The following is a 14,225-nucleotide window of genomic DNA, read 5'->3' as shown; positions in this document are numbered from 1 at the left end:
AAGAACTATACAAAGAATCAACAAAAGTAGGAGCTGGTCTTTGAAAAACTCAACAAGATAGATAAACCTTTAGCCATACTAACCAGAGGGCACAGCGACAGTACCCAAATTAACAAAATCAGAAATCAAAAGGGTGATATAACAACAGAAACTGAGGAAATCCAAAAAAATTATCATATCCTACTACAAAAGCCTATACTCAACAAAACTGGAAAATCTGGAGGAAATGGACAATTTCCTAGACAGATACCAATTACCAAAATTTAATCAGGATCAGATAGACCATCTAAACAGACTGATAACCCCCAAAAAATAGAAGTAGTCACTGACACTCTCCCAACCAAAAAAAGCACAGGACCAGATGGCTTTAGTGCAGAATTCTATCAGACATTTAAAGGAGACCTAATACCAATACTCTACAAATTATTCCACAAAATAGAAACAGAAGGAACATTACCCAACTTGTTCTATGAAGCCACAATTTCGCTGATAGAAAAACCAAACAAAGATCCAACAAAGAAAGAGAACCTTAGACCAATTTCCCTTATGAATATCAATGCAAAAATACTCAATAAAATTCTTGCCAAACAAATCCAAGAACACATCAAAACGATCAATCACCATGATCAAGTAGGCTTCATCCCAGGGATGGTTCAATATACAGAAATCCATCAATGTAATCCACTACATAAACAAATTCAAAGAAAAAAAACACATGGTCATTTCATTAGATGCTGAAAAAGCATTTGACAAAATTCAGCATCCATTCATGTTAAAGGTCTTGGAAAGAACAGGAATTCAAGGTCCATACCTAAACATAATAAAAGCAATATACAGCTAACCAGTAGCCAACATCAAACTAAATGGAAAGAAAGTTGAAGCAATCCCACTAAAATCAGGGACTAGACAAGGCTGCCCTCTATCTCCATATCTTTTCAATATAGTACATGAAGTTCTAGCTAGAGCAATTAGACAACACAAGGAGGTCAAATGGGAAGAAGTCAAACTATCACTATTTGCAGATGATAAGATAGTATATTAAATGACCCAAAAAACTCCACCAGAGAACTCCTACAGCTGATAAACAACTTCAGCAAAGTGGCTGGTTATAAAATCAACTCAAGCAAATCAGTAGCCTTCCTATACTCAAAGGATAAAATTTCCTTAATTTCCCTAAGAAATTAGGAAAATGACACCCTTCACAATAGCCACAAACAATATAAAGTATCTTCATGTGACTCTAACTAAACAAGTGAAAGATCTGTATGACAGAAACTTCAAATCTTTGAAGAAAGAAATTGAAGAGGACCTCAGAAGATGGAAAAATCTTCCTTGCTCTTGGATTGGCAGGATTAATATAGTAAAAATGGCCATCTTGCCAAAAGCAATCTACAGATTCAATGCAATCCCCATCAAAATCCCAATTCAATTCTTCATAGATTTAGAAAGAGCAATTCTCAAATTCATCTGAAATAACAAAAAACCCAAAATAGCTAAAACTATTCTCAACAGTAAAAGAACTTCTGGGGGAATCAGTATCCCTGACCTCAAGCACTACTACAGAGCAATTGTGTTAAAAACTGCATGGTATTGGTACAGTGACAGGCAAGTAGATCAATGGAATAGAATTGAAGATCTGGAAATGAACCCACAGAATTATGGTCACTTGACCTTTGATAAAAGAGCTACAACCATCCAGTGGAAAAAAAAGATAGCCTCTTCAACAAATGGTGCTGGTTCAACTGGAGGTCAGCATGCAAAAGAATGCAAATTGATCCATTCTTCTCTCCTTGTACCAAGCTCAAGTCCAAGTGAATCAAGAACCTCCACATAAGACCAGACACACTGAAACTAATAGGAAAAAAAAAAACTGAGGAAGAGCCTTAAGCACATGGGCACAGGGAGAAATTTCCTCAACAGAACACCAATAGCTTATGCTCTAAGATCAAGAATTGACAAATGGGACCTCATAAAACTACAAAGTTTCTGGAAAGCAACCGACAGTGTCAAAAGGACAAAGCGGCAACCAACAAATTGGAGAAAGATCTTTACCAAAACTACATCTGACAGAAGGCTTATATCCAAGACATACAAAGAAATCAAGAAGGTAGACTCCAGACAGCCAAATATTCCCCTTAAAAATGGGGTACAGAGCTAAACAAAGAATTTTCACCTGAGGAATGTCAAAAGGCTGAGAAGCACCTAAAGAAATGTTCAACATCCTTAGTCATCAGGGAAATGCAAATCAAAAGAACCCTGAAATTTCACCTCACACCAGTCAGAATGGCTAAGACTACCACTAGTACTACCACTCTGGAAGTCAGTCTGGCAGTTCCTCAGAAAACTGGGCATGACACTTCCTGAAAGGGGGGGCACTCCTTCCTTCTTATTGGGCATCATTTGATATGTGTATTGTGTCTTGGATATTCCAAGCTTCTAGGCTAATATCCATTTATCAGTGAGTGCATAACAAGAGTGTTCTGTTGGGACTGGGTTACCTCACTTAGAATGATGTTCGCCAGTTCCATCCATTTGTCTAAGAATTTCATGAATTCATTGTTTCTAATGGCTGAATAGTACTCCATTGTATGTATGTATATATATATATATATATATATATATATATATATATATATATATATATATATATACCACATTTTCTGTATCCATTCCTCCGTTGAGGGACATCTGGGTTCTTTCCAGCTTCTGGCTATTATAAAGAGGGCTGCTATGAACATAGCAGAGCATGTATCCTAATTACAGGCTGGGGAATCCTCTGGGTATATGCCCAGGAGTGGTATAGCAGGATCCTCTGGCAAGGATATGGAGAAAGAAGAACACTCCTCCATTGCTGGTGGGATGGCAAGCTGGTGCAACCACTCTGGAAATCAGTCTGACAGTTCCTCAGAAAACTAGACATAGTACTATCTGAGGAGCCAGATATACCACTCCTGGGCATATACCCAGAAGATGCTCCAATATGTAATAAGGACACATGCTCCACTATGTTCATAGCAGCCTTATTTATAATAGCCAGAAGCTGGATAGAACCCAGATGTCCCTCAACAGATGAATGGATACAGAAAATGTGGTATATTTGTACAATGGAATACTACTCAGCTATTAAATACAATGAATTCATGAAATTCCTAGGCAAATGGATGGAACTAGAAAGTCATCCTAGCCGGGCGGGTGGTGGCGCACACCTGTAATTCCAGCACTCTGGGAGGCAGAGGCAGGTGGATTTCTGAGTTCGAGGCCAGCCTGGTCTACAGAGTGAGTTCCAGGACAGCCAGGACTATACAGAGAAACCCTGTCTTGAAAAAAAGCAAATCCAAAAAACCAATAAAAGAAAAAAAAGAAAGAAAGAAAGAAAGAAAGAAAGAAAGAAGAGAAAGAGAAAGAAAGAAAGAAAGAAAGAAAGAAAGAAAGAAAGAGAAAGAAAGAAAGAAAGAAAGAAAGAAAGAAAGAAAGAAAGAAAGAAAGAAAGAAAGAAAGAAAGAAAGAAAGAAAGAGTCATCCTGAGTGAGGTAACTCAATCACCAAAGAACATACATGGAATGTACTCACTGATAAGTGGATATTTGCCCAAAACCTCAAAATAAACAAGATACAACTCACAGACCATAAGAACCTCAAGAAGGAAGACCAAAGTGTTGGTGCTTCGGTTTTTCTGAGAAAGGGAAGAAAACACTTACAGGAGCAATTATGAAGACAAAATGTGGGGCAGAGACTGAAAGAAAGGCCATCCAGAGTCTGTCCTACCTGGGTATTCATCCTATAGACAGACACCAAACCCTAACGCTATTATAGATAACAAGAAGTGCTTGCCGAAAAGAGCCTATTAAGGCTGCTTCCTGAGGGGACCTGCCAGAGCCTTACAGATACAGCCTGGCAGATGCTAGCAACCAACCATTAGACTGCACACCGGGTCCCCAATGGAGGAGCTCAAGGGAGGACTGGAGAAGCTGAAAGGGTTTGCAGCCCCATGGTAAGAACTACAATATTGGCCAACCAGACTCCCTAGGGCTTCCAGGGACTAAGCCATCAACCAAGGAGTACACATGGTTCCAGCCACAATTGTGGTGGAGGAATGCCTTGTTTGGGCATCGATGGGAAGAGAGGTCCCTGGTTCTATGAAGGCTTGATAAATGCCCCAACAAAGGGAAATCGGGGGCGGGGGGTGGGGGTGGGTGGGGGGGGTGGGATATGGTGGGAGTGGGTTGGATAGAGGGACATCTTATTGGAGGCAGGAGGTGGGAGGATGGGTGAGGGGTTTTCTGGTAGGGAGGGAAACTGGGAAAGGGTATAACACTTGAAATGTAAATGAATATATTCAATAAAAAATAAAAAAATAAAAAAATCTTAAAAAAACTAAAAAAAAAAGAAGAAAGGGGATCATACAGGGTATAAGGCAGATTGACTAAAATAATATTTTCCTACTTATTAGCATAGAGGATGAAATGATATAAATAAAAGGAGTTTGGTATTAATATCTGCTATTCATAAAAAGACCAGTTCACACTAGGAAGTCACAGATGCTAGGGATGTGAGAGGCTCCCAGGACCCAATGGGGATGACATTAGCTGACATACCTAACACCAGCAAGATAAAACCTCAAGAGACCACCTCCAGTAGACAAACATGGCTCCCAGTTGAGAGACAGAGCCATCTACCCATCTCAAAATCTTTAACCCAGAATTGTTCCTGTCTAATAGAAATGCAAGGATGAAAAATAGGAGCTGAAGGAAAGGCCAACGACAGACCACCCCACCTTGTGATCCAAACCATTTGCACACACTAACTCAACACTATTGCTGATGCCAAGAAGTGCTTGCAGATAGGAGCCTGGTATAGCTGTCCTCTGAGAGGCTCTACCAGCAGCTGACTAAGACAGATGTAGATACTCACAGCCAACCATTGGACTGAGCCCAGGGAGCCCAATAGAAGAGCAAGGAGTGTGTGTGTGTGTGTGTGTAGATGATAAGGCCTAGTGTCAGATAAACTAATGCTGAATGCTTGAGCTGAAAGAGACTTAAAAACCCTGGTCTGGCAGCTAAGGTTGGCCCATTCCCGAGAGCCCCAACAGAGACTGACTCATTCCCGGAGCCAGCCAACTGATTCCAAACACCACAACTCTGGACTGAGGCTCCAGCAGGGATCCAAAGCACAGTGAGGAAACACCACTGGCCTTGCCTGTGCTTCCATCGGAACTAGGCTGTAACACTTACCAGACCAGAGATGAGTGCGTGTGTGTGTGTGTGTGTGTGTGTGTGTGTGTGTGAATGAATGTGATCCCTTTTTGTTTATATTTGTTCATTGTTGCTTATGAATAAATACTAGTGTAACCTGATGCTCTAAGTCACAGGCACTTTCTTTTTCTCACTCTCCGCTAAATCCCTAAACCTGACTAGTGGCAACCACCAACCAAAGAGTATACATGGATGAGTCCCTGGCTCCAGCTACATCTGTATTAGAGGACTGCCTTATCTGCCATTAGTGGGAAGGCAGGCTCTTGGTCCTGTGGAGGCTTGTTGCCCCAGGGAAGGGGGAATCCTATAGGGTGAGGTGAGAGTGTGTAGTGGGTGAGTGGATGGGTGGGTGGAAGAGAACCCTCTTAGAGGCAAAGGGGAGGGGCGATGGGGTAGAGGATCTATGGAGACAAGACCGGGAAGGAGAACATCTGACATATAATTAAAATAATTTATAATAATAATAATAAATAATGATAATAAACCAGTTCAGATATTCTCTATTTATCTATAGCACTTTAATACTGTAAAGCAGTTTCTAAAAGCAGGCTGCCATATATTAAATGTGTTTGCTTTGATAGAGATAATCTTTTAGATTCTCTGAATTGGAGTTATAGGGCTGATAATAAAAATAAAATCTGGCCAGGCAGTGGTGGTGCACACCTTTAATCCCTGAACTTGAGAGGCAGAGACAGGTGGATTTCTGAGTTTGAGGCCAGCCTGGTCTACAGAATGAGTTCCAGGACAGCCAGGCTATTCAGAGAAACTCTGACTTGAAAAACCAAAAAATAAAAATAAAATAAAATCTATTCTATTGGTACAGAACTTTATAATTGTGACTGAACTTGTAACCCTAAACATGTAACGAAAAATCGAACACATATCTTGAGACAAAATGTTTAATCTATACTCCTTGGGTAATCATTAGTCTGACACTGTTCTGTAAAAATGATGTAAATAAATAAGCAACCTGATTGGTAGTCAGTCGGAGTTTCAAGATTTCCAATTACCAAGCCCAATTCACACCTTCCTGGACAACCCCTTATGTCCTCTAAGGGAACCCTGAAAACTGCCAGGGCTGGCCCCCAGAACATGGCTAGGTATAAGAATTATTCAGAACATCTAATTCACAAACATAGTGAATCAGAAAATAACATCCCTTCATCACACAGAACATTAAATACTGAAAGAATATTAAATACTGAAAGAGAAAAAGAAAAAGTTTATATAGATATACAGATAGACAATCACACTTCATTAGAGTTACACCTGACTTCTAGATGGAGACTCTAAAAAAAGCCAGAAGGGCATGGACAGATGTGCTACAGACTCTAGGAGACAAAAGATGGCAGCCAAGATTATATACACAGCAAACTTTTCAACTATAATAAGTGTAGAAAATAAGATATTCCACAATAATGTCAAATTTAAAAAATATCTATTGTAGGAGAAATGGCAGGTGTCACTGACAAGGTGCTGGCTGCTTCCATATCAACATCAGTAAACAGTAAGTGGGGTCGTGCAACCTCAGAGGCAGCTTCCACATGAAGGACAAAGTGAACTCTGCCTGAGAGCCTAGAGACTGGTGATGCAAACAATGACTGCCAATCAGGAACTGCTACTTGGAGGACACACCTGCTTAGGACCAATGAGATTTGGGTGGAGGGTATAAAGGATACTCCCTGAGAATTAATAAACAAGCATGCTGCCCAGTTCTCACCAGCTCCCAGAGTCTGAGCCATTGATTGCACACCACCTCACCCCCAACCCACAAGGGCAGGTATGGTTGGGCAGCCGGCGGCCGGCAGGTGGTCTGCAGTGCAAAGCAGCAATCTACCTACAAATAAAGCACTACAGAAGGTGCTATGAAAAAACTCGAACCTAAGGAGGTTAACTGCACCAATGAAAAACACAGAAAATGAATGATTTCTCATCAGCAAAGTTAAAAGGAAAACACGCACAAACTCAACACAAGTCACTAATACAAACAATATCAACATCAACAACGCCCCGTTCTCCAGGCAGTGCAGGAGGCCAGCTGTGCACCCAGAGGCCGGCTGTGCACCCGGAGGCTGGCTGGGAGGAGGCAGCTTGCACTGGTGAGTCCAGCCCTGCAGAGCAGAGGATCCAGTCCAGAGGCCTCTGGTGGGAGCTTTCCAGTCTCCACTTCTGGATCGGGAACAGCCGGGGCCAAAGCGCCCCACCTCCAGGCAGTGCAGAAGGCCATCTATGCACCCAAAAGCCGGCTGCAAGGAACCAGCTTGCACAGGTGAGTCCTGCATTGACAACGAGACCAACTAACACCAGTGAGAACTAGATGGCAAAAGGCAAATATAGGAACATTACTAACAAAAATCAAGGCAATATGGCAGCATCTGAACCCAATTCTCCATTAACAGCAAGTCCTGGATACTGCAACACACCAGAAAAACAAGATTTGAATTTAAAATCACTGGTCATAATAATGTTGCAGGAACACATGAAGGACATAAATAAATATCTTAAAGAAATTAAGGAGAAAATGGATCAAAAGCTAGAAGTCCTTACAAGGGAAACACAAAAATCATCAAAAGAAATTCAGGAGAATATGGATCAAAAGATAGAAGCCAATAAGGAGGAAACACAAAAATCACTTAAAGAAATACAGGCGAACGTTGGTCAACAGGCTGAGGTCATGAAAGAGGAAGCACGAAAATCTCTTAAAGAACTACAGGAAAATACAAACAAGCAAGTGAAGGAGCTGAGCAAAATCATCCAGGATCTAAAAACAGAAGTAGAAACAACTAAGAAATCTCAAAGGGAGACAACTTTGGAGATACAAAACCTTGGGAAGAAATCAGGGGACATAGATGCAAATATCAACAACAGAATACAAGAGATAGAAGAAAGAATCTCAGATGCCCAAGATACCATAGAAACCATGGACTCAACGGTCAAAAAAAATGCAAAATGCAAAAAGCTTATAACCCAAAACATCCAGGAAATCCAGGACACAATGAGAAAGCCAAACCTAAGGATTATAGGCTTTGATGAGAGTGAAGATTTACAACTTAAAGGGCCAGCAAATATCTTCAACAAAATTATGGAAGAAAACTTCCCTAATCTAAAGAGGGAGATGCCCATGAATATACAAGAAGCCTACAGAACTCCAAACAGACTGGACTAGAACAGAAATACCTGCTGTCACATAATAATCAAAACCCCAAATGCACTAAACAAAGAAAAAATATTAAAGGCAGTAAGAGAAAAAGGCCAAGTAACATATAAAGGAAGACCTATCAGAATCACACCTGACTTCTCACCAGAGACTATGAAAGCTAGAACATCCTGGGCAGATCTCATGCAGACTCTAAGAGAACACAAATGCCAGCCAAAACTACTATACCCAGCAAAACTCTCAATCACCATAGATGGAGAAACCAAGATATTCCATGGCAAAACCAAGTTTACCCAATATCTTACCACAAACCCGGCCCTACGAAGGATAATAGGAGGAAAACACCAATACAAGGAGGGAAACTTCACCCTGGAAAAAGCAAGATAGTAACCTTCTTTCATCAAACCCAAAAGAAGATAACCAATCAAATATTTAAAATAACATAAAAATGACAGGAAGCAATAATCACTATTCCTTAATATCTCTTAACATCCATGGACTCAATTCCCCAATACAAAGACATAGACTAACAGAGTGGATACGTAAACAGGATCATATATTTTGCTGCATACAGGACACACCTCAGTGTCAATGAAAAACACTACCTTAAAATAAAAGGCTGGAAGACAATTTTACAAGCAAATGGTCTCAGGAAAAAAGCCAGAGTAGCCATTCTAATATCAGATAAAATCGACTTTCAACCTAAAGTCATCAAAAGAGACATTGAGGGACACTTCTTGCTGGTCAAGGGAAAAATCCACCATGAAGAACTTTCAATTCTGAACATCTATGCACCAAATGCAAGGGCACCCTTATTCGTAAAAGAAACTTTACTAAAGCTCAAAGCACACATTTCACCTAACACAATAATTGTGGGGGACTTCAACACTCCTCTCCTCAATGGACCGATCAGGAAAACAGAAACTAAACAGGGACTCAGTGAAACTAATTGAAGCTTTGGACCAATTAGATTTAACAGATATATATAGAACATTTCACCCTAAAGGAAAAGAATATACCTTTTTCTCAGCACCTCATGGTACCTTCTCCAAAATCGACCATATAATTGGTCACAAGACAGACCTCAACAAATATAAGAAGATCCAAATAATCCCATGCCTCCTATCAGATCACTATGGAGTAAAAGTGGTCTTCAATAGCAACAAAAACAACAGAAAGCCCACATACAAATGGAAACTGAACAATACTCTACTCAATGATACCTTGGTCAAGGAAGAAATAAAGAAAGAAATGAAAGACTTTTTAGAATTTAATGAAAATAAAGACAACATACCCAAATCTATGGGACACAATGAAAGCAGTGCTAAGAGGAAAACTCATAGCCCTGAGTGCTCCAAAAAGAAAATGGAAAGAGCATACACTAGCAGCTTAACGACACACCTGAAAGTCCTGGAACAAAAAGAAGCTAATTCACCCAGGAAGAGTAGAAGGCAGGAAATCATCAAACTCAGGGCTGAAATCAATTAAGTAAAAACAAAGAGAACCATAAAAACAATCAACAAAACCAGGAGCTGGTTCTTGAGAAAATCAACAAGGTAGATAAACCCTTAGCCAGACTAACCAAAGGGCACAGAGACAGTATCCAGATAAACAAAATTAGAAATGAAAAGGGAGATATAACAACAGAAATTGAGGAAATTAAAAAAAAAATCATCAGCTCCTACTACAAAGGCCTATACTCAACACAACTGGAGAATCTGGAGGAAATGGACAGTTTGCTAGACAGATATTAAGCACCAAAATTAAATCAGGATCAAATAGATCATCTAAAGAGTCCCCTAACCCCTAAAGAAATAAATGGGGTCATAGAAAGTCTCCTAACAAAAAAAGCACGGGACCAGATGGCTTCAGTGCAGAATTCTATCAGACCTTCAAAAAAGACCTAACACCAATACTCTTCAGACTGTTCCACAAAATAGAAACAGAAAGGACACTACCCAACTCGTTCTACGAAGCCACAATTACGATGATACCAAAACCACACAAAGATCCAACTAAGAAAGAGAACTTCAGGCCAATTTCCCTTATGAATATCGATGCAAAAATACTAAATAAAATTCTTGCCCACAGAATCCAAGAACACATAAAAACGATCATCCACCACGATCAAGTGGGCTTCATCCCAGGGATGCAGGGATGGTTCAATACAAGGAAATCCATCAATGCTATCAACTACATAAACAAACTCAAAGAAAAAAACCATATGATCATTTCATTAGATACTGAAAAAGCATTTGACAAAATTCAGCATCCTTTCATGCTAAAAGTCTTGGAAAGAACGGGAGTTCAAGGCCCATACCTAAACATAGTAAAAGCAATATACAGCAAACCAGTAGCCAACATCAAACTAAATGGAGAGAAACTTGAAGCAATCCCACTAAAATCAGGGACGAGACAAGGCTGCCCCCTCTCTCCATATCTTTTCAATATAGTACTTGAAGCTCTAGCTAGAGCAATTAGACAGCATAAGGAGGTCAAGGGGATACAAATTGGAAAGGAAGAAGTCAAACTATCACTATTTGCAGATGATATGATAATATACTTAAGTGACCCAAAATCTCCACCAGAGACCTCCTACAGCTGATAAACAACTTCAGCAAAGTGGCTGGTTATAAAATCAACTCAAGCAAATCAGTTGCCTTCCTATACTCAAAGAATAAGCAGGCTGAGAAAGAAGTCAGGGAAATGACACCCTTCACAATAGCCACAAACAATATAAAGTAACTTGGTGTGACTTTAACCAAGTAAGTGAAGGATCTATACAACAAGAACTTCAGGTCTCTGAACAAAGAAATCGAAGAAAACCTTGGATTCTCAGAAAATGGAAAAATCTTCCATGCTCGTGGATTGACAGGATTAATATAGTTAAAATGGCCATCTTGCCAAAAGTAATATACAGATTCAATGCAATCACCATCAAAATCCCAACTCAGTTCTTCACAAAGTTAGAAAAAGCAATTCTCAAATTCATCTGGAAAAACAAAAAACCCAGGATAGCTAAAACTATTCTCAACAACAAAAGAACTTCTGGGGGAATCAGTATCCCAGACCTCAAGCAATACTACAGAGCAATAGTGTTAAAAATTGCATGGTATTGGAACAGTGACAGGCAAGTGGACCAATGAAATAAAATTGAAGACCCAGAAATGAATCCATACACCTATGGTCACTTGATCTTCGACAAAGGAGCTGAAAACATCCAGTGGAAAAAAGATAGCCTTTTCAACAAATGGTGCTGGTTCAACTGGAGGTCAGCATGCAGAAGAATGCGAATTGCCATTCTTATCTCCTTGTACTAAACTCAACTCCAAGTGGATCAAGGACCTTCACATAAAATCAGACACACTGAAACTAACAGAAAAGAAACTGGGGAAGACCCTTGAGGACATGGGCACAGGGTAAAAGTTCCTGAACAGAACACCAATAGCTTATGCTCTAAGATCAAGAATTGACAAATGGGATCTCATAAAATTACAAAGTTTCTGTAAGACAAAGGACACTGTCAATAGGACAAAACTGCAACCAACAAATTGGGAAAAGATCTTCACCAACCCTACATCCGATAGAGGGCTAATATCCAATATATACAGAGAACTCAAGAAGTTAGACCCCAGGGAACCAAATAACCCTATTTAAAAAATGGGGTGCAGATCTAAACAAAGAATTTTCACCTGAAAAGATTCGGATGGCCGAGAAGCACCATCATTAGTCATTAGGGAAATGCAAATCAAAACAACCCTGAGATTTCACCTCATACCAGTCAGAATGGCTAAGGTTAAAAACTCAGGAGACAGCAGGTGTTGGCAAGGATATGGAGAAAGAGGAAAAGAAAGTCATTAGGTCTTCCTTAAAACAACAACAACAACAACAGGGCCATAAGGTTTTAGTACAGAATTCTACCACAATTTGAAAGAGTTAATGCCAATATTCCTCAATACTCCTCAAACTACTCCACCAAATAGAAACAGAAACAGAAGGAAGATTACCAAACTCATCCTATGAGTTCACAGTTACTCTGATAGTTATACCACACAAATACTCAGAATAAAAAAAAAAAAAAAAAAAAGAATTTCAGACCAATTTCCCTAAGAACATCAGTGCCAAAATACTCAGTAAAATACTCACAAACTAATTCCACCGACACGTCCAAAACACTATCCACCATGATAATGTAGGCTTAATATCAAGGATGCAGATATGGTCCAATATACAAAAATCCATCAGTGTAATCCACCTTGTAAGCAAACAGAAGGAAAGAAAATCACATGATAGGGCTGGAGAGATGACTCAATGATTAAGAGCACTGACTGCTCTGCCAAGGGTCCTGAGTTCAAATCCCAGAAACCACATGGTAGCTCACAACCATCCATAATGAGATCTGATGTCTTCTTCTGGGGTGTCTGAAGACAGTTACAGTATACTGACATATAACAAATAAATAAATCTTTGGGCTGGAGTGGGCAGGGCTGGGGCAGAAAAAAAAAGTGAAGACAGCTACAGTGTACTTACATATGGAGGAATGGATACAGAAAATGTGGTATATTTACACAATGGGATACTACTCAGCAATTAAAAACAATTCATGAAATTCTTAGGCAAATGGTTGGAACTGGAAAATATCATCCTAAGTGAGTTAACTCGTTCACAAAAGAACACACATGGAACGCAGTCACTGATAAGTGGATATTAGCCCAGAAGCTCTGAATAGCCAAGACACAACACACATATCAAATCATTCCCAAGAAGGAAGGAGAGGTCCCTGGTCCTGGAAAGGCTTAATGCAGCATTGTAGGGGAGTACCAGGACAGAGAAGTGAAAGGGGGTTGATTGGAGAATGGGCAGAGGGAAGAGGGCTTATGGGACTTATGGGGAGTGGTGAACCGGGAAAGGGAAAATCATTTGTAATATAAACAAAGAATATAGAAAATTTTAAAAAATCACATGATCATTTCAGAGATGCTGAAAAAGTCTGTGACAAAATCCAATGGTCTTTAATGATAAAAATTTTAGAGAGATCAGGGATAGAAGGTGCATACCTACACATAAAAAAAAAAAAAAAGCAAACTACAGAAAGCCAATGGCCAACATCAAACTAAATGTAAAGAAACTTAAAGCAAGTCCATTAAAATTAGGGACAAGACAAGGCTCCCAACTGTCTTCCTGTCTATTCAACATAGTATTTGAAGTTTTAAGTAGAGCAGTAAGACAACAAAAGATCAAGGGGATACAAGTTGGAAAGAAAGAAGTCAACAGATGATATGATAGTATACATAAGTGAAGAGAAAAATGCTACCAGAGAACTCCCACAGCTCATAAACACCTTCAACAAAGTGGTTGTATACAAAATCAACTCAAAAAAAAAATCAGTAGCCCTCCTTTATATGAATGATAAAACAGGCTGAGAAAGAAATTAAGGAAACAACACCTTTCACAATAGCAACAAATAATATAAAATATCTTGGTGAAACTCTAATCAAGCAAGTCAAAGAGACCTGTGATAAGAACTTTTAAGTCTCTAAAGAAAGAAACTGAAGAAGAAATCACAATATGGAATGATCTTCCAAATTCACGGATTGCCAGGAGTTATCAAGGAGAAGCTAAAACCTAGCAGGTAATCATCCTGAGATGGCTCCACCACAGATTAAAATCTACAATGGATTTGATCCTGAAGGGACAGCCCAAGGAAGATCATTTTAGGAAAGATTCCTACCATTAATTATGTTTTTCCTGTTTTATATATACATAAAACAATCACTAGGTATTAGCCCACCCTTTTGAGCAAATTTCTGCAGAAT

General features: G+C 39.5%; 1 protein-coding gene and 1 long non-coding RNA gene across 6 annotated transcripts in view; one reads left to right on the top strand and one right to left on the bottom strand.

Moving 5' to 3' along the window:
- The window catches only part of Asb3 (ankyrin repeat and SOCS box containing 3), a 152,178-nt gene that overhangs the window by 78,408 nt on the left and 59,545 nt on the right, over positions 1–14,225 (bottom strand). Inside the window, exon 2 of one of the 5 annotated variants that reach the window (XM_052198392.1) lies at positions 12,556–12,664. The exons of the other annotated variants lie outside the window; for them this stretch is intronic. Within the exon in view, the coding sequence (XP_052054352.1) occupies positions 12,556–12,595 (40 nt within the window). The 5' untranslated portion in view covers positions 12,596–12,664. The remainder of the gene's footprint in view (positions 1–12,555; positions 12,665–14,225) is intronic. 5 annotated transcript variants of the gene reach the window in all.
- Positions 3,566–12,666, top strand: LOC127695991 (uncharacterized). The gene is made up of 2 exons (XR_007980156.1): positions 3,566–3,991; positions 6,700–12,666. It is a non-coding gene; the product is annotated as an uncharacterized LOC127695991 (long non-coding RNA).

The sequence above is a fragment of the Apodemus sylvaticus genome, chromosome 11 (assembly GCF_947179515.1).
Source record: "Apodemus sylvaticus chromosome 11, mApoSyl1.1, whole genome shotgun sequence".
NCBI classification, from domain to species: domain Eukaryota; kingdom Metazoa; phylum Chordata; class Mammalia; order Rodentia; family Muridae; genus Apodemus; species Apodemus sylvaticus.
The sequence above is the reverse complement of the archived record's forward strand: the minus strand, read 5'-3'. Positions and strand labels throughout refer to the sequence as shown.